The sequence below is a fragment of the Onthophagus taurus genome, chromosome 1 (assembly GCF_036711975.1).
Source record: "Onthophagus taurus isolate NC chromosome 1, IU_Otau_3.0, whole genome shotgun sequence".
Taxonomy (NCBI): Eukaryota; Metazoa; Arthropoda; class Insecta; order Coleoptera; family Scarabaeidae; genus Onthophagus; species Onthophagus taurus.
Window position 1 is genome coordinate 42,506,851 of NC_091966.1, and position 11,648 is coordinate 42,518,498.

Genomic DNA, 11,648 nt, shown 5'->3' on the forward strand with positions numbered 1-11,648 from the left:
TTTGTTACAGACAAAACGAAGATTCGTTGAGTCTCCAAGAACCTTTTTGTCCAATGCAGGGTTGTATAAGAAGAAAAACCCTTTTAAAACACGGAAAAAAGCCCGCGGTTGCGTCATGGCAACGATATTGGATACAAATCTGGTCGTCTTCTCTCGCTTATTTCTCCCCGAAATCGTTTAAAGGAAACCAAAGAAGCGATTTTAAGAGTGAACCTTGCAAAATGGTTTCGTTGATTGGTTGTCAAATATTTTTAAGCGATAACACGCTACATCCTGATCTATTCCAAATCGTAGACCAACAGAAAGGTAACGTGTACAAATTTCGATCTGGAAGTCAAGGAGCGGCTGAACGATGGTGCAAGTACCTTAAAATGGCTGCGAGTAACGAACAAACCCCTCTACCCACAAACTTAATGTCTTTTGAGTGACATGTTGAATTTTTATATGTTTTTTTTGTATCTATATCTGTACTATATTAATTTCTAAGAACGTTTTATTTGTTTTATATTTTGTATCATTCAGTTATTTAATAAATTCCATTGTCCCATAAAGACAACGCTTAATTCGACCGCGTTATGCATCACTTGAGTAAGTGACAAATGAACAATGTTGAAAAAAAACGGGATTTTCGTTTTCATCTCTCTAAAAATATAAGTCTTCTCAGAATGGTGGCTGTCTATTTTTATCACAGAAAACTTATGACAGCCATCACAAGCACAGAATCCGCTTGGTCAGTCGTTTGACGATTATACAGCGAACGCTAAAATTTAAGAACGCTCTTTTTTAAGAAAAGAAATATTAAGAAACTTGGGAAAAATTCGAGAATCATCATGTGGCTTAAAAATCGACGATTTTTTCTTAATTAATGTGAAATAACCCAAAAAACACGTTAAAAATTAAAAACACTAGATTAACTTCAGTTATAAAACTTATATAATATGGTAACTAACTTCAGGTTTAAAATGTCAACCTCAATTTTGATATATTTGTAATATTCATTAAAAATCCTTTAAAATGAGTACAAACACGACATATTTATCTTCAATATTAATGAAGTTATGGTCAACTTCCGGTTAAGAATGTCAACGTCAATTTTGACATATTTGTAATCGTCGTGAAAAATCCTTTAAAATGAGTCCAAACGTGATACGTTTAATTCCAATATTACTCGAGATATAAGCAACTTCCGATTTGAAATGTCAATGTCATTTTGACATATTCTTAATTTTTATAAAATGTTTTAATATTTGTTACAAAAATATAATAAAAAAAATCAAAAATTAAGGTTGGTATTAATATTTAAAAATTAAATTGCTATCTTCATTGTTGCTAACTTCGGGTTTAATGTTTTTTATTCTAACTTTTTTATTTTCTGAGATAAGTGCGTCATGTTCGGACTCACTTTAAAGGTTTTTTTTTAATAAAGAATACATCGTTAAATAACACCATGAAGTTGTCCATTTGTCTATTATCTGACAACTAACTTCAGGTTTAAAGTCTCAACCTCAATTTTGACATATTTGTAATCTTCATTAAAAAACCTTTAAAATGAATACAAACACGACATATTTATTTTCAACATTAATGAAGTTATGGTCAACTTCCGGTTAGAAATGTCAACGTCAATTTTGACATATTTGTAATCGTCGTGAAAAAAACCTTTAAAATCAACCCAAACATCATGTTTAATTCCATATTACTCGAGATATAAGCAACATCCGGTTTGAAATGTCAACGTCATTTTGATATATTCTTGATTTTTATAAAAGGTCTTAAAATTTGTCACAAAAACGAAAATATACTGAAAAGAATCAAAAATTAAGGTTGGTATTAATATTTAAAAATTAAATTGCTATCTTCATTGTTGCTAACTTCGGGTTTAAAGTTTTTTATTCAAACTTTTTTGTTTTTTGAGATAAGTGCGTCATCTTTGGACTCATTTTAAAGGTTTTGTAATGAAGATGACAAATATGTCAAAAGTGACGTTGACGTTTCAAACCGGAAGTGATTGTATCTCCATTAATATTAAAGTTAAATATATCGAGTTTGGACTCATTTCAAAGGTTATTTTATGAAGATTACGAATATAATAATAAAATTGAATCGGTGAATGGAAGAAGGGTCCATGTGCAGATTAATAAATTTTAGAGGAGATAGAAAAAACTATTTATCTCGAAAAGCAACAGAACTGCAATGTTATCGTCCACAAAGAAGTTGTTCAAAACGTCAAAATAAAAAAAATCATATTGACTTCATTTTTTGGAGTTAAGAAACGATTTATATCGCAAATGGAAGATAAATAATGTTATTTTGAGATGTGATATAAAAATAATAACGTTTATTATAAAAAAATTTTAGAAAAAAGGTGTTAAAGAAAATTAAGTTGGGTTAGGTTATGTTTGAAAACGTCAAAATTAAAAGAATCGTATTGACCTCATTTTTTGGAATTAAGAAACGATTTATATCGCAATTTGAAGATAAAAGATGATATTTTGAGATGTGATATAAAAATGATAACGTTTATTATAAAAAAATTTCAGAAAAAAGGTGTTAAAGAAAATTAAGTTAGGTTAGGTTATGTTTGAAAACGTCAAAATTAAAAGAAGTCGTATTGACTTCATTTTTTGGAGTTAAGAAACGATTTATATCACAAATTGAAGATAAAAGATGATATTTTGAGATGTGATATAAAAATGATAACGATTATTATAAAAAAATTTGAGAAAAAACGTATTAATGAAAATTAAGTCAGGTTAGGTTATGTTCGAAAACGTCAAAATTAAAAGAAGTCATATTGACTTCATTTTTTGGAGTTAAGAAACGATTTATATCGCAATTTGAAGATAAAAGATGATATTTTGAGATGTGATATAAAAATGATAACGTTTATTATAAAAAAATTTGAGAAAAAAGGTGTTAAAGAAAATTAAGTTGGGTTAGGTTATGTTCGAAAACGTCAAAATTAAAAAAAATCGTATTGACTTCATTTTATGGAATTAAGAAACGATTTATATCGCAATTTGAAGATAAAAGATGATATTTTGAGATGTGATATAAAAATGATAACGTTTATTATAAAAAAATTTGAGAAAAAAAGTATTAAAGAAAATTAAGTTGGGTTAGGTTATGTTTGAATACGTCAAAATTAAAAAAATCGTATTGCCTTCATTTTTTGGAATTAAGAAACGATTTATATCGCAAATTGAAGATGAAAGATGATATTTTGAGATGTGATATAAAAATAATAACGTTTATTATAAAAAAATTTGAGGAAAAAGGTGTTAAAGAAAATTAAGTTGGGTTAGGTTATGTTCGAAAACGTCAAAATTAAAAAAAATCGTATTGACTTCATTTTTTGGAATTAAGAAACGATTTATATCGCAATTTGAAGATAAATAATGTTATTTTGAGATGTGATATAAAAATAATAACGTTTATTATAAAAGAATTTGAGAAAAAACGTATTAAAGAAAATTAAGTTAGGTTAGGTTATGTTCGAAAACGTCAAAATTAAAAGAAGTCGTATTGACTTCATTTTTTGGAGTTAAGAAACGATTTATATCGCAAATGGAAGATAAAAGATGATATTTTGAGATGTGATATAAGAATAATAACGTTTATTATAAAAAAATTTGAGAAAAAAGGTGTTAAAGAAAATTAAGTTGGGTTAGGTTATGTTTGAAAACGTAAAAATTAAAAAAATTGTATTGACTTCATTTTTTGGAATTAAGAAACGATTTATATCGCAATTTGAAGATAAAAGATGATATTTTGAGATGTGATATAAAAGTGATAACGTTTATTATAAAAAAATTTGAGAAAAAACGTATTAAAGAAAATTAAGTTGGGTTAGGTTATGTGCCAAAACGTCAAAATAAAAAAAATCATATTGACTTCATTTTTTGGAGTTAAGAAACGATTTATATCGCAAATGGAAGATAAATAATGTTATTTTGAGATGTGATATAAAAATAATAACGTTTATTATAAAAGAATTTGAGAAAAAACGTATTAAAGAAAATTAAGTTAGGTTAGGTTATGTTCGAAAACGTCAAAATTAAAAGAAGTCGTATTGACTTCATTTTATGGAATTAAGAAACGATTTATATCGCAATTTGAAGATAAAAGATGATATTTTGAGGTGTGATATAAAAATGATAACGTTTATTATAAAAAAATTTGAGAAAAAACGTATTAAAGAAAACTAAGTTGGGTTAGGTTATGTTTAAAAACTTCAAAATTAAAAAAAAATCATTTTGATTGTATTTTTTCGAATTATGAGTCGATTTATATCTCAAATTGAAGGTCATTAATCTTATTGTTAGTAAGGATATTAGTAGACAAAACATGTGGTCCCCCTAAGCGACTAGAACGTTGCACCTGGTGATGTGATAATGCATAAAGGCTTTCTTACAAATAATTTGGCGTTGATTATTCTGATCTATTGCAAAAAACGAAAACTTATTATTCTTGCACTTGTTATTGTTCTTGCGCAATCCAATTTGCTTTATTATTTTTAAATCACATCATCCGATCCAAAATTAAATTAAAGATTCCTTTAAAAGTTGTCTTCATGTTTCGAAAAAAAAAAAACCAGACGAAGAAGTTTTTCGTTGTACTTGTTTATCTCATCCTTTTAAAACGTCCAATATGGCAGGGGTCGTCTTTTTAATATCAATACCTAGTGAAAATAAAGAAAAAGTAATCGTCGCAAAGAAAAATAAAAAGAAATCAGAAATAAATGGTACTCTAAAAACGAATTCTAACGGTTTTATTAAACAACCAAAAGAAATCAACGAACAAACTGGTTTGTTAAGTAATAAATCAAGTTTAAGTGAATACGAAATCGATTCTGAAGAGTTTTCTATGAAAATGGTTAATCAAAAAATTTCTAATAATCCATAAATAAAATTGTTATCTAAAAGATTTTTAGATCCTAGAAGAAATTTTGGGCGAATTTAAAATAGACAATGCGATTTGGTCGATTACCTTAGATGGTCAATACTTGCAAATTATATTTACGATGGAAAGTGATGAAAATTACGAAAAAATTCTTGGTGTGCTTAAAGAAAATGAAATTGGCGCAAAGTATCATTCCGTGGTGAGTGTAATTCCTTGTGGACTTTATTACAAAGCTTCGACTACAAAAAACGAAGAATTCAAAGATGATAGTACTCAAGAGGAGTAAAAATTTGTGATTAAATAAAAATAATTTTGACTAATTTTCGTTTTTATAGATCGAAAAAATCTTTATGGAGCCAATTTATACTATCAGTGAGAGCGAGACCCACCGTAAACCAAGTAGTTGAAAATATAAAATTACACGCAGCTTTAACTTTCGATTTTGTATGTTTATTAGTTGTAGCAACGTAAGTTAATTCATTTTTAACACATTCGTTTCAACAACATTCCTTTTTTGTTTATTCAGCACTTTATGTGCGATAGGTTTAGTTGAAAACAACAACGTCTATTTATTATCAAGCATGTTAATTTCCCCAATGATGGTAAAACTTTTTATTTAATAAATATATTTTTTTCTAATAATTAATAATCTTAGGGTCCAGTTATGGCAGCAACTTTCGGGACTGTAATACGTGATAAAACCTTACGTAAAATCGGAATACAAAGCGAATTATTAGGATTATTAATAGCATTACTCGTGGGTTATTGTTATGGAGCTGTTATATGCCTAAGTACGGATAAATATGGTGATAACGATTGGCCAACGAACGAAATGATTTCTCGAGGAGAACTTCGCACTTTCGGAGTAGGATGTTTAATTGCAATTTTATCAGGGGCTGCTTTAGCCCTTGGATTACTCAGTGATAACATCGCTTCGCTTGTTGGGGTTGCTATTTCAACATCTTTAATGCCACCAGCAGTCAATGCTGTATTAAAATAAAAACACCAAAACAATTTCAATTAATTCTTTTATTTTAGGGGTTATTATGGTCGGTTGCTTCAATTTACTACTTAAAAGGAGATGAATCAACTCGATACAGCACCTTAGTTTACACCAATTATTATTCAGATGATCGAGGATTTGAAATTGCTTTATTAGGATGTATGAGTTTATGTTTAACGTTTGCTAATATAATTTTTATTTATATCGCTGGATTAATAGCATTCAAGGTGATATAATTTACATCGTTTTAATCAATACATGATTTTATTTAACATCAGGTAAAAGAAGTTGCTCCAATCGCTTCGAGGGATCACATAAAAAGACATTTTTGGAAGCACGATATTAAAGTTTCGCGAGATTTCAACAAAAGGGGGTTAACCCAATCGCTTTCGAATTTAGATCATGATATAATAACCGGAAGACACGAATACACGTGGTCGCCGTGTATGGATTTTGAAATAAAACCAACTATTAAAGAATTGGAAGAGATTTATTTTAATCGATTGGTTAATGATACTAAATCAAACAGTTTCATCGCAACAATTTGTTCACCATCGACCAGAAAAGGTTAATAAACAATAATAAACATTAAAATAATTAATTAAACTATTTTCTTTTAGGTTACTCGACTTTTAATAAAGATGTTACATTGCCTGTTGTTCCCGATGATGTAGATAAAAAAGAATCAATGCGATCTAGTTCATCGAGTAAATTTGTTGTTACAACGTTAGAATAACTATGTACACGCTATTGTAATTATAAATAACATTTTTTTAAACATACTTCTTTAAATTTACCCCATTATGTTAGTCCTGAAAGCATGTTTTTGTTTTTGATTTAAAAATTCGTATAAAATCCATTTCTTGGAATATGAGTTTGAACATTTCCCAAAGTAATAATAAAACTGCCCTCTTTCCAATGAAGAAACCCGTTTTGAAAAATAACTTTTAGTTTTTGAGAAAACAATATTTGAAGTTTTGATAAAATTTTCGATGTTACATCGATAATTTTCAAAATTCGCTAAAAAATTCATTTCTTGAAGGATCCTTGTGGAAATATCACCAATTATTAATTAAAGTATCCTCTTTTTAATGTAAAAAGCCGTTTTGAAAAATCACTTTTAGTTTTTGAGAAATAAATTTTTGAAATAATCGACAATTTTATGAATTTTGCAATTTTTGCCAATTAAATTTTAATAATTCGTATAAAATCGATTTTTTAGAATATGAGTATGAAAATTTCCCAAAATGTTAATAAAAGTGTGCTCTTTCCAATGAGCCAACATGTTTTGAAATATTACTTTTAGTTTTTGAGATAACAATATTTGAAGTTTTGATGAAATTTTCGATGTTGCAATGTTCATTGATAATTTTCAAAATTCGCTATAAAATTAATTTCTTGAAGGATCCTTGTGGAAATATCACCAATTATTAATTAAAATATCCTCTTTTTAATGTAAAAAGCCGTTTTGAAAAATCACTTTTAGTTCTTGAGAAAAAAATTTTTGAAATGATCGACATTTTTTCAAATTTTGCAATTTTCTCCGATTAAATTTTAATAATTCGTATAAAATCGATTTTTTAGAATATGAGTATGAAAATTTCCCAAAGTATTAATAAAAGTGTCCTCTTTCCAATGAACCAACCCGTTTTGAAAAATTACTTTTAGTTTTTGAGAAAACAATATTTGAAGTTTTGATCAAATTTTCGATGTTGCAATTTTCATTGATAATTTTCAAAATTCGCTATAAAATTAATTTCTTGAAGGATCCTTGTGGAAATATCACCAATTATTAATTAAAGTATCTTCTTTTTAATGCAAAAAGCCGTTTTGAAAAATTACTTTTAGTTCTTGAGAAAAAAATTTTTGAAATAACCGACAATTTTTTTGAATTTTGCAATTTTCGCCAATTAAATTTTAATAATTCGTATAAAATCGATTTCTTAGAATATGAGTATGAAAATTCCCCAAAGTATTAATAAAAGTGTCCTCTTTCCAATGAACCAACCCGTTTTGAAAAATAACTTTTAGTTTTTGAGAAAACAATTTTTGAAGTTTTGATAAAATTTTCGATGTTGCAATTTTCATCGATAATTTTCAAAATTCGCTAAAAAATTCAGTTCTTGAAGGATCCTTGTGGAAATATCACCAATTATTAATTAAAGTATCTTCTTTTTAATGCAAAAAGCCGTTTTGAAAAATCACTTTTAGTTGTTGAGAAATAAATTTTTGAAATAATCGACATTTTTTCAAATTTTGCAATTTTCTCCGATTAAATTTTAATAATTCGTATAAAATCGATTTCTTAGAATATGAGTATGAAAATTTCCCAAAGTATTAATAAAAGTGCCCTCTTTCCAATGAACCAACCCGTTTTGAAAAATAACTTTTAGTTTTTGAGAAAACAATATTTGAAGTTTTGATAAAATTTTCGATGTTGTAATTTTCATTGATAATTTTCAAAATTCGCTATAAAATTAATTTCTTGAAGAATCCTTGTGGAAATATCACCAATTATTAATTAAAGTATCCTCTTTTTAATGTAAAAAGCCGTTTTGAAAAATCACTTTTAGTTTTTGAGAAATAAATTTTTGAAATAATCGACAATTTTATGAATTTTGCAATTTTTGCCGATTAAATTTTAATAATTCGTATAAAATCGATTTCTTAGAATATGAGTATGAAAATTTCCCAAAATGTTAATAAAAGTGTGCTCTTTCCAATGAACCAACACATTTTGAAAAATTACTTTTAGTTTTTGAAATAACAATTTTTGAAGTTTTGATAAAATATTCGATGTTGCAATTTTCATTGATAATTTTCGAAATTCGCTATAAAATTAATATCTTGAAGGATTCTTGTGGAAATATCACCAATTATTAATTAAAGTATCTTCTTTTTAATGCAAAAAGCCGTTTTGAAAAATTACTTTTAGTTCTTGAGAAAAAATTTTGTGAAATAATCGACAATTTTACGAATATTGCAATTTTCGCCAATTAAATTTTAAAAATTTGTATAAAATTCATTTCTTGGAATATCAGTTTGAAAATTTCCCAAAGTGTTAATAAAAGTGTGCTTTTTCCAATGAACCAACACATTTTGAAAAATTACTTTTAGTTTTTGAAATAACATTATTTGAAGTTTTGATAAAATTTTCGATATTGCAATTTTCATCGATACTTTTCAAAATTCGCTATAAAATTCATTTCTTGAAGGATCCTTGTGGAAATATCACCAATTATTAATTAAAGTATACTCTTTTTAATGCAACAAGCCGTTTTCAAAATTCATATTTAGTTCTTGAGAAATAAATTTTTGAAATAATCGAAAATTTTTTCGAATTATGCAATTTTCGGCGATTAAATTTTAATAATTCGTATAAAATCGATTTCTTGGAATATGAGTATGATAATTTCCCAAAGTATTAATAAAAGTGTCCTCTTTCCAATAAACCAACCCGTTTTGAAAAATAATTTTTAGTTTTCGAGAAAACAATATTTGAAGTTTTGATAAAATTTTGGATCTTTGAATTTTCATTGATAATTTTCAAAATTCACTATAAAATTAATTTCTTGAAGGATCCTTTTGGAAATATCACCAATTATTAATTAAAGTATCCTCTTTTTAATGCAAACAGCCGTTTTGAAAAATCACTTTTAGTTCTTGAGAAATAAATTTTTGTTATGATCGAAAAAATTTTCGAATTATGAAATTTTCGCCGATTAAGTTTTAAAAATTTGTATAAAATTCATTTCTTGGAATATCAGTTTGAAAATTTCACAAAGTGTTAATAAAAGTGCCCTCTTTCCAATGAACCAACCCGTTTTGAAAAATAACTTTTAGTTTTTGAGAAAACAATATTTGAAGTTTTGATAAAATTTTCGATGTTACATCGATAATTTTCAAAATTCGCTATAAAATTAATTTCTTGAAGGATCCTTGTAGAAATATCACTAATTATTAATTAAAGTATCCTCTTTTTAATGTAAAAAGCCGTTTTGAAAAATCACTTTTAGTTTGTGAGAAATAAATTTTTGAAATAATCGACAATTTTATGAATTTTGCAATTTTTGCCGATTAAATTTTAATTATTCGTATAAAATCGATTTCTTAGAATATGAGTATGAAAATTTCCCAAAGTATTAATAAAAGTGCCCTCTTTCCAATGAACCAACCCGTTTTGAAAAATAATTTTTAGTTTTTGAGAAAACAATATTTGAAGTTTTGATAAAATTTTCGATATTACATCGATAATTTTCAAAATTCGCTAAAAAATTCATTTCTTGAAGGATCCTTGTGGAAATATCACCAATTATTAATTAAAGTATCCTCTTTTTAATGCAAAAAGCCGTTTTGAAAAATTAATTTTAGTTTTTGAGAAATAAATTTTTGAAATGAGCACAATTTTTTCAAATTTTGCAATTTTCCCCATTAAATTTTAATAATTCGTATAAAATCGATTTTTTGGAATATGAGTATGAAAATTTCCCAAAATGTTAATAAAAGTGTGCTCTTTTCAATAAACCAACACATTTTGAAAAATAACTTTTAGTTTTTGAAAAAACAATATTTGAAGTTTTGATCAAATTTTCGATGTTGCAATTTTCATTGATAATTTTCAAAATTCGCTATAAAATTAATTTCTTGAAGGACCCTTGTGGAAATATCACCAATTATTAATTAAAGTATCCTCTTTTTAATGCAAAAAGCCATTTTGAAAAATCACTTTCAGTTCTTGAGTAATAAATTTTTGAAATAATCGACAATTTTGTCGAATTTTGCAATTTACGTCGGTTAAGTTTTAAAAATTCGTATAAAATCAATTTCTTGGGATATGAGTTTGAAAATTTACCAAAGTGTTAATAAAAGTGTGCTCTTTCCAATGAACCAACACGTTTTGAAATATTACTTTTAGTTTTTGAAAAAACAATATTTGAAGTTTTGATCAAATTTTCGATGTTGCAATTTTCATTGATAATTTTCAAAATTCGCTATAAAATTAATTTCTTGAAGGACCCTTGTGGAAATATCACCAATTATTAATTAAAGTATCCTCTTTTTAATGCAAAAAGCCGTTTTGAAAAATCACTTTCAGTTCTTGAGTAATAAATTTTTGAAATAATCGACAATTTTGTCGAATTTTGCAATTTACGTCGGTTAAGTTTAAAAAATTCGTATAAAATCAATTTCTTGGGATATGAGTTTGAAAATTTACAAAGTGTTAATAAAAGTGTGCTCTTTCCAATGAACCAACACGTTTTGAAATATTACTTTTAGTTTTTGAGATAACAATATTTGAAGTTTTGATAAAATTTTCGATGTTGCAATTTTCATCGATAATTTTCAAAATTCGCTAAAAAATTCATGTCTTGAAAGATCGTTGTGGAAATATTACCAATTATTAAATAAAGTATCTTCTTTTTAATGCAAAAAGCCCAACCAACAACCAAAGACGTGCGGCTAAATCCGAATGGTTCTAGTTCTAGGTCTAGTGTTAGTTCTAGTTTTACATTAGCACTATCAGTAGAACTAACACAAGACCTAAAACTAGAAACATTCAGGTTACCGATATTTACTAAATATTATTACATTAACCATTTTATTAATGCTACTTATATTGTTATTATTTCAACCAATTTATACATAATAATATACATATTAAGTTCTTTTGATATGAGACTTCTATTTTCATTTACTAAAACATATATATTGATTTAATTACGTATCAAAACACTTTATTAAG

At 26.4% G+C, this 11,648-nt stretch overlaps 2 protein-coding genes across 6 annotated transcripts in view; both read left to right on the plus strand.

Annotated features, from left to right (window-relative positions):
- The window catches only part of LOC111420125 (ras-specific guanine nucleotide-releasing factor RalGPS2-like), a 33,674-nt gene extending 33,111 nt beyond the window's left edge, over positions 1 to 563 (plus strand). For all 4 annotated transcript variants that reach the window (XM_023053040.2, XM_023053038.2, XM_071201385.1 and 1 more), the window contains one exon: positions 11 to 563. In XM_023053040.2, coding sequence (XP_022908808.2) covers positions 11 to 428 — 418 coding nt within the window. In that variant the 3' untranslated portion in view covers positions 429 to 563. The remainder of the gene's footprint in view (positions 1 to 10) is intronic.
- Positions 564 to 3,227: 2,664 nt separating this feature from the next.
- LOC111420133 (uncharacterized) lies at positions 3,228 to 6,683 on the plus strand. 2 transcript variants are annotated; one of them, XM_023053051.2, is made up of 8 exons: positions 3,228 to 4,875; positions 4,934 to 5,184; positions 5,238 to 5,369; positions 5,429 to 5,504; positions 5,558 to 5,890; positions 5,941 to 6,132; positions 6,184 to 6,472; positions 6,526 to 6,683. In XM_023053051.2, the coding sequence occupies exons 1-8, from the start codon at positions 4,651 to 4,653 to the stop codon at positions 6,639 to 6,641; spliced, it is 1,614 nt and encodes a 537-aa protein (XP_022908819.2). In that variant the 5' UTR covers positions 3,228 to 4,650; the 3' UTR covers positions 6,642 to 6,683. The 2 variants fall into 2 exon arrangements, with proteins under 2 accessions (XP_022908819.2, XP_022908820.2); XM_023053052.2 differs by having other exon boundaries at positions 4,805 to 4,875; positions 4,926 to 5,184.
- The last annotated feature ends 4,965 nt before the right edge of the window (positions 6,684 to 11,648 follow it).